This window comes from Sturnus vulgaris, chromosome 5, assembly GCF_052056855.1.
Source record: "Sturnus vulgaris isolate bStuVul1 chromosome 5, bStuVul1.hap1, whole genome shotgun sequence".
NCBI lineage: Eukaryota > Metazoa > Chordata > Aves > Passeriformes > Sturnidae > Sturnus > Sturnus vulgaris.
In genome coordinates, this window is record NC_142247.1 from 30,398,068 (window position 1) to 30,413,750 (window position 15,683).

A 15,683-nucleotide genomic window follows, 5' to 3' on the forward strand; every position below is an offset into this window, starting at 1 on the left:
CACGGCCCCGCCCCGGTAGCGGCGCAGCTGATTGGTCCGTCCTGGGGGGGCGGTGCCGGCGATTGGCGGGCGGTGGGCGGTGGGCGGTGAGCGTTGCACCGTGCGCGCGGGGGGCGTTGGGGGCCCGTCATGCTTTGCTCGGCGCCATCTCCAGATCCAGCCTCGTCCCATTGCCGGCCCTGGGGTGTCACCCGGCGGCGCTCCGGGTCACACCGTGCGCGGAAGGATAGGGGCCGCTGCTTTTCCCTCGGGAGAAGCCGCCTGAGGTTCTGGGAAGATGCAGTTTTTTGGGCGGCTGCTGGACACCTTCAACAGCGTCACGCAGATATTCTCCAACCCGTACCGCGTAAAGGAGGTGCCGGCCGCCGAGTACGCCGGTCACGCCTGCCTGCGGGAGGAGGGCAGGGTGGCCCTCTACAAGAACAGCTTCTCTCGCTCCTGGGACTGCTTGCTGGTCAATCCCCAGAGCCCACAGGTCGCCTTCCGGTGAGTGACAGACCTTTAGCCATCCCTGCTGACGTGGGAAACCGAAGACCCCCAAATTGGTGATGTCGGGGCTTCTTCGTGGGTGTGGGGTATAGTGTTGAAGCAGCAGGTGGGCTGGGAGGGGTGGAATGCCCACGCATGTGCTGGTGAAGGAGTTGCCGCAAAACAGCTCGTGGAAACAGGATAAGGTCCAAACATTGGGACAACAGGCAGCTGTTATATAGTTCAGGGCATCCATAGGTCCACATGCATTTCTGCTCGTTCTTGTTGGTGGCTCAGCATCTTGAGGATGCTTCTAAGCAAAACCTAACATTGTTCAGGAAGAGGGATGCACTCTTCCAGTGAAGTCTCCCTGCTCCTCTTAGAACAAGGATGACACTAGTTGAAGAAATAAAGGAAAGTTCCCAACACTGCCGTTTGGAAAAGAGCTGTTTCCCTCAGACACATGGGATTGGGGTTATTCCTTTGAGCAGGATGCACTCTGTGCTTGCCTTTTCTCCAGACTTTTCCAGCTGGACAACGAAGCAGACGCCCTGGTGTACTTTGAGCAATATGCCCGGCAGCTGCGCCCTTTCTACGAGAGCTCATGCCAGCCCTTGTCCCTGGAGGAGCTCCAGCAGCTCAGCGACTGCATCCGCAGCTACCCCAGCTGGTCCCCTGCACACATTGCCGTGGAGTTTGGCCGCCGGGAGATGTTCCGGCATAACCACATCGTGAGGCAAGGAGCAGGGTGTCTCCAGGGGGTCGGTGCTCACAAAGAACTTGGGAGGGCAGGCTGGGCTGTATTCGAGTATTCCTTCTTTTCTGTGGAAGCTGGTTGGTGGGCTTCAACCTGCTGCTGCAGAGTCTGGAGCTTTGGTGTTTGAAGTAAAAGATTTAAGTGTCCTGCTAGAGACACGGGTTAGGTTGTTGCAACCCTTGTGGAACAGATTTTTGGAAGGGGCTTTTGCTCACTTTGTAAGCCGTGAGAGTGGAGGTACAGTAGGACTGTCTGGAAACAGTTTTTGGCCACAAGGCCTTGCTTTTTCATGGGAAAGTTCTGCTGTGATTTAACCCCAGCCAGCAGCCAAGCCCCACGCAGCTACTCCTCACTCTTCCACCAGAGGGAGTGGGGGGAGAATCGAAAGGGCAAGAGGTAGAAAACCTAGATTGAGATAAAGATAGGGAAAGCAAAAGCCATATATACAAGCAAAGGAAACCAAGGAATTGAATCACTGCTTCCCACGGGCAAGCAGATGTTCAGCCACCTCCAGGGCCCTATCTTGGGTAGACAAACACCATCACTCCAACCCTGCACTTTATATACTAAGCAAGATGTCATATGGGCTGGAATATTCCTTTGGTCAGTTGGGGTCACCTGTCCCAGCGGTGTTTCCTCCCAGCTTTCCCTGCACCTCCAGTTTCCTCACCACCAGTGGGTCAGTATGAAAAGCAGAAAATGCTTTGGCTCTATGTAAACCCTGCCTAGCAATAACAAAAATATTTCTGTATTGTCAACTCTGTGTTCGGCACAAATCCAAAACACAGTTCCACACCAACCACTGTGAAGAAAGTTAACTCTACCTGAGCCAAAACCAGCACAGGTTTACTGAGGATAGGGCAGACTGGTGAGGAGTTAGGGGACTGGAGGGCAAATAGCAGCACCATCACTGTATGTACATGACTGTAACCTGTCTCCTGCCTTCCTTTGGGCAGAGGGAGCTGATCCCATATGGAGGGCAGGAAAAGGAGCTGCATGTCAGGGAGAGAGTCCGGGGCAGGGCTGCTTGATGGCCTTTCCCTGTGCTTCTTCCCTGGCAAGAAGCTGGGCTTTCCTGAACTTCATGGTTCACACCAGATGGGAGAGATGTAGAGGGTACCTCTGTGTCAGCTCCTGGAGCAGCTGGATGCCCTCCTCCTCCCCGTGGCCGTTCCTGGGCCTCAGGCCGAGTCCTCTCTTGCAGCTGTGTGAACAGCACGGACAGCGAGGATGGCTGCACCCCGCTGCACCTGGCATGCCGCAAGGGGGACATGGAGTGCCTGCTGGAGCTGCTGGAGTGCCACGCGCGCGTGGACATCACCGACAGGAATGGGGAGACTGTTTTCCACTACGCTGTGCGAGGGAACAACCCCCAGATCATCGAGGTGGGAGCGGCTTCAGGTCTGCAAGAAAGTGGGACTAGGACGGGTCGTGACAGAGATGGGAAAACAGCTCTGGACAGGGGAAGAGAAAGTCAGTTCCCTCTGTTGAATTATTGCTTGAGCCTGATTTCAGCCTCTTATATCCCCTCTTTACTGGTGCTGTTTCCCATATTCAGAGTGCAGATTCCACCCAGCACTCGAACAAGGACTTTAGGCAAGTTTCCTCAGAAAGTAATCCTTCACTACAATTTGTATCATCCTGCCCTTCCTCAGGCTCATGGCTGTTCGTTCCCTCTCTCCTTTGAGCAGGGTGTTTGTTTTTGGGCAGTGCTGCTGTAGGGAAGCGTGTGTTGAGGCTGCCATGGGGGATCATGTTTTGCCCACAGGCTGAAGGACAGATAGGAGCTGCCCTGGGCTCTCCTGAGCTGCAGGACCTGCTGTTTGAACTGAGTGGCCTTGCATGGGGGACAGTGACCAGAGGCTCGAGGCAGAGACAGTCTGAGGTCGTAGGTGTTCTTGATTGCTGGGAAGTGCTGGGCAGAGTGACAGGGTTTGTAAGGCGTGGGTGGCCTTGTACATGGTTCCTGAGGTCTGTCAGCTCCTGAAGACTTGGTGCAAGACTGAGACTGACTCTCCCCCATGGCTGCAACCCCCACGTTTGCCCAATACCTGTTGTGACAGCTCTCCCTCTGCGTACCAGTACATGCTGGAGTTTCCTAATGCTTGATGAGGTAGGATGAGGATCAGGGCTTTCTTTCCATGCCGTGGAGTGGGCACTTAGGAACTTTGTATTAAAAAGATATTCTCTTCTTTATTTCTCGGGCATCAACTTGTCTTCTTGGCTTCTTATCTGATCTGTCTCATGTCCGATGTTTGTTTTCTGTACTGATTCCTTGTTAAACCAAAGAAAAACTAAATTCCCACTTCTCATGTGTGCACCAGAGCTTGCAGGGTTTCTTCAGTGTGGCAGTGGGATACTTTTCTGCAACAAACCAGTCAGCATGTAACAGATCTACAGTTTACAGCGGGCAGGGATGGAGAGGACAGGCTGTAGCACTGTGAGGGCTCCAGTGGTTCACAGTCTCTCCTCAGAGCTCAAGAAGAAACAGTGCTCTTCCATGTTTGTCTATCTATTTATTTATTGTCTCCTCCTTCCAGCTGCTGGGCAGAACCCCAACTACTGGCTTGGACCACCTGAGCCATGAAGGGCTGACAGCTCTGCACCTCGCATGCCAGCTGGGCAAGGAGGATATGGTTCGGTCCCTCCTGAAGTGCCGTGCCAGCTGCAGCGTCGTGGGCACGCTGGGCTACCCCATCCACACAGCACTGAAATTCTCCCAGAAGGGGTATGTAGTGTCCCCTCCAGACTGGGGACTTGTGTACCTGCTCAGCATTGCCCAGGGCTGTGCTCAGTAGGACAGGTCTCGTGTGTAGTCATTGGCAAAAGAACAGGGAAGTGCTGGTATGGGAAAGAAAGAAATGCTTTCAGAATAAAACCTTTTGTGTCCTTGAATTAATACCTTTTTCGGTATTAGACATCAGGAGAAAGACATAGATTTAAAAAAGTATGTTTGTGAAATGCTTTTTCTCAGGATGAGCTGTAGGAAGATGATTGATGCTTAGATAGTATTAATTGCTGTACCTCTGTCTTTGAGTGCTCTGATCCTAATAAGCTTTCATTTCAAAGCTTAATTTTTCCTATCTCCTGTAGGCCAGAGATACTCTTGATTCTTAATAACACACTCTGGAACTGAGTCAAAAGAGGCACAATATTTGCTCTCTGTTTTCTTTGCAGAAATTCCATTCCCTTTGTATAGGCTTTATAATACTTAATGTTCAGAGAGTGTCCAAGCTCTACTAACAGGGCTTTCAAGGGCAACACTGTGAGCTGCTGGTAGCTGATTTTTTTAAGCATTTTGAAAAGTACTTCCAGCATTAGACACATTCACAAGCCCAGAATGAGCATAGGTCACTGAGGTTGCACTGGGGCTCCATCTTTTGTACAGGGTTTTTGGTGGTAGTGGAGAAGATACCCAAACTTCCTAAGTCTACCCACCCTGTTTTCTAGGCACCAGATATTGGTCTGTTCTCAACAGGTGTGGTTTTTCACTAATAGGGAAGTACACAGATTCTTCATTTCAGCAAGTTAATTTAACTATTATAGTTCTATTCCCCTGTTTCCATGGAAAGAGAGAAGAAGAGAATAATTTAGTTTCTCAGGTTTGGAGAGTTTCCAGAAATGCCATATTCCTGTATTAGAGAACCACCCAGATGTTGCTCCACAACTTGTAATTGGAGCGATTCTCCTGCTTCCACCACCATTTGGCTTTTATGCTTCCTGTTGTGCCCACACTTTCTGTGAAAGCAAAACAAAAGTGCAGCTGAGGAACTCGCAGGTGTTGCAGGGATGCTGGTGCTGCTGCAGGGTTTCCTGGATTTCCTCTGGGCAGAAGGCAGGTTAGTGATTAAGTGGAGGTCTTGTGTCAAGACAGCAGCCACCCATCCTGTCATCTCACTGTCTTTCCCAGGTGTGCTCAGGCCATTCTCGAGGCAGATGCCAGCCAGGTTTGCTCCAAGGACCCACGCTATGATGCCACTCCACTGCATTGGGCGAAGAAGGCAGAGGTAAATAGAGCCAATCCATGGGGAGGGCCTGTGCTGCTACCCAGCACCCAGTTAATTCCTTGTGTGGCTAACTTGTCCCTTTCCAAGTGCACGTGCAGAGCCCTGGGAGTGTCATAGCTAGCCAGCAGTCCAGTGTTCAATTCTCTTTGCATTGTGCCAGTCAGTGCTGTTTGCCACAAGGAATAGAGTAGCAGACCCTTGCACTGAAATAAACTGGTGGGCTCATCCCTAGTATTTCATCCATGGCTGTGAAGCTGCCAGCTTGTCCCTTTTCCCTTTGGTTGGAGAAATTGTAGCACTGTCCCTGAAGTACAGTTGCCCCTGGAGGGAGCTCTCATTACCTTCCAGTTTCCTGGGAGCACACAGGTCAATGCATTAGAAACTGCAGGGGAAGTGTGAGGTAGGCACAGAGTGGTGGCACTTGGGGGAAAGTCCATGTCCTGCCAGAGCCGGGCAGGATGGTGATATGCCATGCTGGAGCACTTGAATGGCACTTGTTGCAGGCAGAGGGCATTGCTATAGCAGGGCTCTTTTCCCTCCTGCAGTATCCCATTTCCTCTCGGAAATGTCCTGTGGAGTTTCAGAGCAGACTTCCATTTGCTTGACTTATAAAGAGAAGCTCAGAAGGAAAAACTTTTCCTTTTAGTCTGCAAGGATCCTGTCCTGAGTAGGAACTGTTTTGTTCTCCATTGATGTCAGCCATTCATTATAGTTGTCCCAAAGGATACTGAGGCTGCAGCCACTAACTAGTTCTGTAGTAAAAGACAGAGAAACACGAGTGCTTGGAACGATTCAGCTGGCATCTGCCAGCCAACTGTATCCAGGCTCCCTCCTCTTCCCCTGCTTTGCTTGCCATGAGACCTGGATGGTTTGAGTGCCCAGTTGGTTGTCCTCACGACTGCTTTATCTCTTCTTGATGTGGCCCCTGCACGTCTGGGCTGGGCACAGATGACACGGCTGCTGCTGGAGTACGGCTCCGAGGTGAACGCGAGCAGCCGCACGGCCGACATGGCTCTGCACATTGCGGTCCAGAGGGGCCGCCTGGACTGCGCCATGGTCCTGCTGACACACGGCGCCCACACCAACGCCCGGGGACGCGATGGCAACACGCCACTGCACCTGGCCATGAAGGTGAGCTCTCTGCCCAGGCTGCTAGGAAGGAGAGATGATTTTCTTGGAGAGTTAAGACAGCGACAGAGCCCTTTGAAATTCTGTCTGTTGCGTGTGGTGCTCCCTTGTGGGTGCTTTGGCTAATGAAAAGGAGAGGGAAGGAATGAGAAATCATGTAGCAGCTCTTGACTGAGCTTTCTCTCGTCCCCTAGCATGACCACCTGGATATGATCAAAGCAATCATCGTCTTTGGAGGAGATGTCGAGATCCCCAATGATTTTGGGGAGACACCAGGATTGTTAGCAGCCAGGAGCAGCAAAGGTGAGGGAGCATGTCAGCAGCCTTACAGGGTGAGCCCAGCATCCTGTCTCCCCTTGGTGGTCGAAACAGTGTTATGGGGAGAGGTGAAAGCATGTCATGATGGGTGATGCTTTGCCAACATGCTTTCTCAGCTTCTAGTTGCTCACATAGTAGGCACCAACTTTGCTAGCAGCACAGGCTTTTTATTAATAGTCCTTGATGAATTTCTCTTCTGTGACACAGAGATGCAAGAGGAAAAGCTGGCACAAACTCCCACTCTTTCGGGTCCCATGTCAGGCACTGCAGGCTCACAATGGGATGACGTAGCACTGCTGAACCACCCAGGCACAGGCAGACATGGGCAGTTCTTCAGGGACAAGAAGTGTGTGGCACATGCCCTTGAAGCTGCACAGCAGTGGGTACTCCTGCTGTACACAAGTCCTGCTGCCTGGTGTTTGGGGAGAGACACCTGGGACGTGTTTTGCCCTTCCCCAAGTCATCCCAGAGGCTTTGTGAGGGTCAGGCCTGCTGTGAATTCAGCAGAGCACATTCCCCCACGGTGTGCACGTGCACTGATTATCTTTCTGATCTGTAACTCCCCCTTCGTCACCTAAGGTGCAAACCGGAAAGTGCTCTTAGACCTGCTGCAAACTGTAGGGACCGAGCGCTGCCACCCACCACCCAACCCTGACTCCCCAGGCCTGGCACCATCTGCTGCCTCCTTCCTGGAAGGCCAACCTTCCTCGCGGAGCAACCTCAACAGCTTAGGTAAAGCCTTCCCTGGCCCTCTCTTGCTCTTCTCCCTTCTTGCTTCACAGTGCTGTCTCAGACCTCTTCTTCAGATCTGCCGTGCTCTGGGAACTGTCAAAGCTCTCACTATCTGGTGACTCTGTGGTGACTCTGTCCTCATTCACCTGTTGCAGGATCCATCTCTTTTCTCTGCTTTTCCTCTGTGTATATTCTAAACTCTTGTACTCAAAACATTTGTTTTATAGACCTGATGCAATGTAGTTCTGTAAAAAAAAAAAAAAAAGACTGATTCCCTCAAATCTCTGGAAGAGGGGTCACTTAGCCTTCAGGTGCTTTATCCATTGGGTCATGTGTAGAAGGGAAAGTGCTTGCTGGTCTGCCTTGAGCACCTTCCAGTGGTGTGCTGGGCACAAGGAGATTTAGAAGTGTCACTTACTCAGATCCTGGACGCCAGCAGGAGAGGGAAAGGATGAAGCCTGAGGATAAGCAGCCTTGATCATGGGGTTTGTTATGCATAGGAAGTGCCTACATTGAGACATATGATTGTGTTGGATCTTGTGGTCTATGCTGCCCAGACTGTGTGAATAAGAATGTTCGTGTATTCTAAGTGGCAGGCTTTCTGCCTTCAAGGAGCTCTGGAGCTCAGGAAGAGGCAACAAGAGTTGTTATGCTCTAGGCAGCGGAGGAGTTGATTTGGAGGATAATGAGAAGAGCATGCAAGCAGCTAACATCTGCTTGTGGACCACTTCCCATTGCAGGTTGGAGGTTTTCTTTGCAAAGGCTCTCCTATGGGGCTAGAGGACAATCTGGAATGTGTCTGTGTCACCACAAATCTCAGTGGCTGCTGAGACCAGGACTTTCTTTTCTCCACAGCCTGGTGGAGACAGGTTTCAGCTTTGATGCAGTAACAGAGCAAAGCTCTTTTTTATCGTGGACTCTGGCCCTTGAAGTAACTCCTCGCTGCAATTCATTGTCATCCACAGCCACCTTCTGACCTGAGTGCTGGCAGGAGTATGTAACTTCTCCCCCTGTTCTTTCTTCTTTTGGTTTCACAGGCTGGCTTCTCACTTAGCCTGGATTGATGCCTGCACCCAGGGTGGCCTGGGTGAATGTCAGCTGAGGGGTAATGACAAGTCACCCTGTCCCCACAGCCCTCCTGCCTAGGTTACTTTGACGAGTAGATTTAGGTTTTATCTTAACAGCTTGCAGTAAACTGCGTAGTGGGCGCGCTGCTGGGCTCTGCCTTCTCTCACCCACTGTGCACATCATCTGCTTCTCCAAATCCTGTCTTTTCCACTGCATCTACAGCTGCCTATTCTAAAGGGTGGTGTTACTGTCCTTTGGTGTGGAGTTAAATTTGGGGGGTACCTGTTGGCTGTAGGTAAGATGGCTTGTGTCTTCTGCAGAGACCTTTAGTCAGTGGGGAAGGGAGCTGGATATTCTCTCTTTGTTTATGGTGGAAAGCAATTACCACACTGGTGATCTCTAATTTATTTTTTTCCTTTTGCATGTTCATGGCCCTCTAGGGTACAAGGACCTTCTGTATATTTCCACAACGATTGGACAGTTCTTGAAGGCACCAGATGTTGTGGACATGCCCAGTGAGGCTATAAGAAAGTAAGTGAGGAACAGCTTCTGTCCAGGCTCCTGTGCAGCTTGAAGATGAAATCTGTGTGTGAACTCTCTCCTCCCACACCCGTGGGGATGGCGTCCTCAGAGCTGGCATTATTTTGTGTCCGTCAACACTGCAGTTTTTCCAGTATCTTTTGAGAAATCTGTTTCCAGAAATGACCCCTCTCTGTCCTGCCTGGAACTACAGTGGAGCCTGAGCTCAGGAGGTGAAATCCTGCTCTGTCCCTCTCCCCTGTGCTACTGGGCACCCAACACTGTTTTGGCTTTGTGATTTCCCTATCTCTACACACTGCCCTGATGTTCACTCAGCTCCTCTGAACTGTCTTAGTGCCTACACCTTGCCTTGTGTGGAGTGAAGGAGGAGTTGGCACTGAAGTGCTGCTGGCAGGATTTAGGTCTGTCTGCTTTTTTATTTATGACACAATACCCATTACTGTGTAGTAAGGGACTTTGATGTGCTTTTGGCTGGTGACTCTCTCTGGTGTAAAGGTTAGAGATGGCTATGCAAGACCAAAGAATGTTCCACCAGCTCTGACAAGGCTTATTGGATGTGTCTTACTTGCACCTGAGAAGGCACTGCTGGATTTATTTATTCACCAATTACACTCTCTGCAGCAATCGACTTACTGGGATAGCTTCCTGTTTGCAGGACCATGTTCCCACAGAGCGTTCTGTGATTTGTAATCTGTTCCACAGCTCCCTGTCATCTGTGTCTGTCTCTCTTCAGTCAGGACCGGCTCCTGTGCTTGGATGGAGGGGGCATCCGTGGCCTTGTGCTCATCCAACTTCTCCTGGCTATTGAAAAGGCCGCAGGCCGTCCCATTCGTGAGATTTTTGACTGGATTGCAGGGACCAGCACTGGAGGGATCTTGGCCTTGGCTATTGTACATGGTAAGGACATAATGAGTCCCTTCTTACTCTAGTAAGCCTGAGTGCTCCCCTCAGGGGAGCAGATGTGTGGTGGGAGCTGCCTCTCTGGTCCCAACAGATCTTTTCTGCCTGCCGGAGGAGGGAAGGGATGTTCCTTAATGAAGGAAAGCCTTGACCTGGCTTCACACTTGCTTCTCATGTCAGCTGGCTTTGAGCAGCTTTCTGGGTTTCAGGGAGTGCATGGTGGCAGAGTTCAATGTTCTGTACTTGCTGTGCTCTCCACAGAGGCCTTAGAGCAAAGTGATTGATACATTCTGGTGATGGGAGGCTGATCTGAGCTTGCTCTTCCTCTGTAATCCTTCCCAGTCATGCTGATGAGAACCAAGCAGATACCAAGCAGCTTGGGAAGGGGATTAGATTGGGAGTGATGCTTCCCATCTCTCACTTGTCCTGGGAAATCCTTGCTCTGATATGCTGTTTGTTCTGCCTGCCTCTCCTCTCACTGCCTGCTCCTGCCAACACTATTGCCCATCTCAGGGAAGTCCATGGACTACATGCGCTGCCTGTACTTCCGCATGAAGGACATGGTGTTCCGGGGGTCTCGGCCCTACGAGTCAGAGCCCCTGGATGAGTTCTTGAAGAAGGAATTTGGGGAAAACACCAAAATGACAGATGTCCGAAAACCCAAGTAAGTCCTGTCTCAGGCTGTGCTGATTCATGCTGTCTCATGTGTGCTCTTTACCTGTCTCAGCAGAGATGCTCAGCCTCTCCTTAGAGCAGATCTGGAGGAGTGTGATATGTAGACTATTAAAACCATAAGTTTTTGGTTTGTTTTTTTCCCATTTTACTCTTACTCTCTCATGTCCGCTTCTTCAGGGTTATTGTGACAGGGACACTGTGTGACCGACAGCCAGCTGAGCTCCACCTTTTCCGGAATTACCCTGTACCAGAGACAAAACGCTCCACTGAATACAAGACAAGTGCATCTTTCCAACCACTCACTCAGCCAGAAGGTAAATGATGGTACACAGAAGTCCAGCTGGGGAGGTTTCAGCCCTTGGAGACAGATCTCATGTTCTTCCTCCCATTGCTCTGAAAATCAACAATGGCTCATCCCTGATCTTGACTTGTATCTAGGTCCCATTTGTCCTCTTTCCTCCCCCCTTGGCTTCTCTTGTACCAGGAACAGGGGCTGGCTAGCGAGGTTCATGAGGAAAGGGGTCTGCTAAAGGAGTCCTGTGTACTGTCACCATCTTTCCCTGGGCTCCCACAGAAAAACATGGAAAAGCCATGTAACCCCCTCCAGCTTGCTGCCTTCTCTGGCACACATAACTGGTTCACTATCAAAATAGCAGCAAGGAAATAGAGAGTGAATTTGACCCAGGATATGTAGGAAATGGTGAGAACATCTTTTCAAGCCCCACAGAGTCATCCTGTGCATCCAAGCAGAAGCCCAACTGTTGGGAGAAAGGCACAACCCTGTAGGGCAGGGATTCCTGGGATTGCAAGCCTTCCTGATTTGTGTTGATAGAGCTGGGGTGCTTTTTGTGCACCTGTAAGAGGCCTTTTTCTCTTTGCCCCTTGCAGAGCAGCTCGTGTGGCGTGCTGCCCGCTGCAGTGGTGCAGCTCCCACTTACTTTCGGCCCATTGGCCGTTTCCTGGACGGAGGGCTGCTGGCCAACAACCCCACCCTTGATGCCATGGCAGAGATCCACGAGTACAACAAGACACTGATCAAAAAGGTGAGGGAAATCCTAGCCTTGAATGGTAACTGGAGGTTTTTTGGCCCCACTGAGCCTCTTTTGAAGAAGAAGCAGGTGTGAGAGTGGATACATCTTGGTGGATAAATAAGTGTAGCACCCTAAAAGGGAGTGTGTGTAGGGGAATATGTGTTGGGAATAGTGGCTGGGAGGTGAGATACCCCTTCTAACAAGGGTGTGAGGGGGGAGACAGTCTCATCAGCCTCTCCTTGCTTCTTTGAACAAGGATGATTCAGTTGATGGCTGTATGTGGCCTTTGGCATGGCTCTGCAGGGCCTTTTTCTGTCCAAAAATAAATGGACAAGACATGGATAAAGTACTCTTCAGGGCTGAAGAGTGGATGCCTTCTGTGGTGTGGCTAGTTCTTCAAAAAGTTGAATAACCAGTGGCAGCTATTGCTCCCTACAGCTGAAAGAGGAGGTGTGTTGCCAGAATGACTGAAGAGTTGGACTGTTTCATGGTCATCTGGTCCTAGGACTCATCTCCAGGGTGGTCCCATGGGTTTGGATGTGGTCAGGGGAGACGGGACAGAGCAGTGCAACTCTTGCAAGTCCTGTGGGTTACAGCTGTCTCACCAGGCCATACTTAGGGGGACAATGGGGGAAGACTAGGCTGCTGAGCCTTTTGCCTTGGCTTTCAGAGCTTCCCAGCGAAGCTTCACTTTCATTGTTGGTCATTGTGAACACATTTTTTGTTTGTCCTCAGGGTCGGAAGCAGGAAGTGAGAAAACTGGGGTTGGTGGTCTCCCTGGGAACAGGGAAGCCTCCGCAGGTCCCAGTGAGCTCTGTGGATGTTTTCCGCCCCTCAAACCCTTGGGAATTGGCGAAGACTGTCTTCGGGGCCAGAGAGCTTGGCAAGATGGTGGTGGATTGTGTGAGTACTGGGAGGAGGGGATGGCAAAAGACCTCTGGGGTTGCTTGCAGAGAGGGAGAAAAGGTTTCCAGTTTCCAGCTTCCTCCTTTTGGATGTAAATTCGGTTTCCTTGGAAATGCTCTGACCGTGGATGTAGTGGGTAACTTATGAATTGCAGGAGCACTGCAGGCCTGAAAACCTGTCTGATTCTTCAGGGTTTTGAGTGCCCCAGATGGACACTCATCCTCAAGGGATATTCTTGCAGCTGAAGGGAGCTAAGGACGGGATGGTGGTCAGTGACTCTTAGGAACATTTGCAGGTGTGAGTTTGTGAAACTCAATATCTTTCCAGAAAGCATTGTTTATCATCTAACTAACCTGGGAACAAAAGTTATTCATGCCTCAGAAAACGGCAATTCATTTTTCTTTAGAAAAGCTTAGTTTTTCCCACTGAGGAAATTAGTAAATACTAAAGAAGTGAGAGAGTCACTAATTAAAAACAACAGTTGTGAGCTGTTGTTAGGAATGTGTACCTGGCATATGCACTTGTGTGCTTCAGGAAGAAGATCACTACATTTTGTTCATGAAAACACTCTAAATGGATGAAAGATCAGAACTGAAGTTCTGACTATGATTTTAATGCTGTTGCACTATCTCCCTTTTAGCTTCCTGAAGTGAGAAAATGCCCAGAGTTCTTTTGCTTCTCCTGTCTTTTATCTCAGGCTCCCAGGGAAGCTGTCCCAGGATAGCCCAGTAAGCCTGAAGTAATCACAGGCTCTGCTGTACAGGGCTTGGACAGAATGGGTACAGATGAAGTCCCAAGGAGGCTGTTATTCAGATCATCCTGGGAGTTTTCTTGAGGCAATCCACTCTGTGCTGTGATGTATGAAGGGTCTGCTGGGTGCAACTCCTGTGTCCCAAAGATCAGGAGCACTGTCCTTATGTTAAAAATAAAGAAAAAGGAAAGCCAGCCAGCTCTTGGTGGCAAGGAATGCCATCCAGGATGCCCTTGCTCCTGGTTTTTATTTTCCCTCTGGCACTTGTGCAGTTGGACTTGGTGCCAGGGAAGCCTGTTGTAGGCAGGGGAAGAGCAGCCAGGCTGTAACTGCGGGCCTGTTTCTCCTGCAGTGCACTGACGCAGACGGACCAGCTGTGGATCGTGCCAGGGCCTGGTGTGAGATGACGGATGTCCCATATTTCCGGTAGGAGCTTCCTTTCCGCTCTCTTGCACAGACCTATTTTTATCCCTCTCACTTCAGACCTGGCTGTGGCATGCATCATCCCAAGTGGCATCGCCTGCAGAGGAATGCCTGCCCAGACCTGCCCCCTGCACATGTCTCGGTGACAGGATGGATGGAGTGTGCCCTGGCCCTCCACATGAGCTGAGGCACCCGGCACGCCTGGTCTGGGCTAGTTAAGGGAGGTTTGGGAGGTGTTGTCTTGCGTGGACCTTGGGGATGTGCATCCTGCCCTGTCCCATGCCCTGTACCCTGCACAGCCTGTTTTAGACTTGTCCCTCATGTGCTGCAGTTGCTTCACTGTGGCTCAGCCTTGAGTGTGGCTGGGCCTTGAAGGAGGGGGAGGCCTCTGCTCTGCAAGCCTGACAGCCCAAGGGCCAGCGAGCACCATGGCAGTGGGAGCCGCTTGATGGAAGTGTCCTGCTTGGCAGGCTGGTGCCTGGTCACCTGCGTGTCTGTGCCCAGCTGGTGATGCTGTCTGGCTGTCCGCAGGCTCAGCCCTCAGCTGCACACAGAGGTGATGCTGGACGAGGTGAATGACACCGTGCTGGTGAACGCTCTCTGGGACACCCAGCTCTACATCTACCAGCAGCGGGAGCAGCTCGAGCAGCTGGTGCAACATCTCTGCCGATGACTGACCTCCAGGTTCCCATTCTGCGTTCTGAAGGCAAGGAGCAGCAGACACTGAAATGGCTCAACACTTGAGCCACGGTGTTGAGGTGGGGGAGAGACTTGTAATAGTCGAGAGAATTAATATTGAATAGACAACAGTTCACATGTATTCCCAGACACAGAATGTATGACATATATGATAGCTGTGAAATGCTGACAGTTATCTTTGTGCTGTAACCCCATCTCTGCTGCTGTGCTTAGTTTTGCTGCCCTGCTCTCTGACCCAGAATCCAGAGCCCTCACCTACTTGTCTTGAGCTGTAGCAGCTGGAATGTCTCCTGTCTGTGCAGTACCTCCACTGACAAAGCACCGTGCACCTTCCTATGTCACAGAATGGGCCTAGGCCTGATAAAGCTTCAGGGATTGCTTGGCCCACTGGGCCCGAGGTATTTCAGAGTGTATAGTATGGAGAAAAGGGATTCTTTTCCCCTCAACATACCCAGTTTGGAGGGGAGCAGAAATGCTGCAACTTTTTGCAGTAGATATGGTGCAGAAAGTTGCAGCTGGCCTTGGGAGAAGGGCAAGCCTTTCCTGAGACAGTTGTCTTCTGCAACAGCTTCTCCTTTCCCCTCTGAGATGAGCTGGCAACACTGTACCAGGGGAGGGAGCAGCTTCCCCCACCCAGGATTGTGCCACTGATTTGCTGTGTTATACTTTGCTCAGGAGCTGAGATGTGAAAGCCTGTCTTTACTCACAGCAGCTGGAAGGGAAAAGAGCCTTGGCTTTGTGGAGAGATCATTTCTCTTAACTGAAATGCTCTGAGATCAGTTCCCACCAAAGAAGCCAGCCCTGTGACAATTTGGATTTTCTTTTTTATTACTACTGGAAATTCTGCTGTGATTGCTGCACCACTTGTTGTTTCTGCAGTAATTTTTGCATATTTATAAATAATTTATGTGTCTATTTGAAGATGTTTTGAGGAGTAACCTGAAAAACTGAATTTTTAATGGTTTTCTTTTGAGTGAATGGACTGGCTGCTGCCTATTTCTGTGAGAAACTGACATGTCCTAAAATAAAGAGGGATTTGCATTTGGTTCCAATGTCATGCAGTCCATGGTGGTCTTGTCTTTTTCTCCATCCTATGAATTCCCAGAGGGGTTTTAGGCTTGCTGACTCTGAATTTCTTACAGAAGAAGGGCTCCTTGAGACACTGGATTTGTACCCTTTCTATGGGCTGAAGAGGTGAATGAGCTGAACCTGCAGCTAGCTCTGGGAGCATGTGGGTGGTGTGAGTGGCTGGTTAACACACAGCAGTTGCAACCAGAGTA

The 15,683-nt window shown here is 50.6% G+C and overlaps 1 protein-coding gene across 2 annotated transcripts; it reads left to right on the plus strand.

Annotated features, from left to right (window-relative positions):
* The first annotated feature begins 126 nt into the window (after positions 1 to 126).
* Positions 127 to 15,455, plus strand: PLA2G6 (phospholipase A2 group VI). Of its 2 annotated transcripts, XM_014885323.2 has the most exons (16): positions 127 to 486; positions 989 to 1,204; positions 2,430 to 2,610; positions 3,766 to 3,953; positions 5,136 to 5,232; positions 6,181 to 6,363; positions 6,555 to 6,663; positions 7,258 to 7,410; positions 8,919 to 9,009; positions 9,752 to 9,915; positions 10,432 to 10,582; positions 10,771 to 10,907; positions 11,482 to 11,636; positions 12,360 to 12,527; positions 13,634 to 13,707; positions 14,236 to 15,455. In XM_014885323.2, exons 1-16 carry the CDS (start codon positions 278 to 280, stop codon positions 14,375 to 14,377), a joined length of 2,418 nt encoding a protein of 805 aa, XP_014740809.2. In that variant the 5' UTR covers positions 127 to 277; the 3' UTR covers positions 14,378 to 15,455. The 2 variants fall into 2 exon arrangements, with proteins under 2 accessions (XP_014740809.2, XP_088021436.1); XM_088165310.1 differs by lacking the exon at positions 7,258 to 7,410.
* Positions 15,456 to 15,683: the final 228 nt, after the last annotated feature.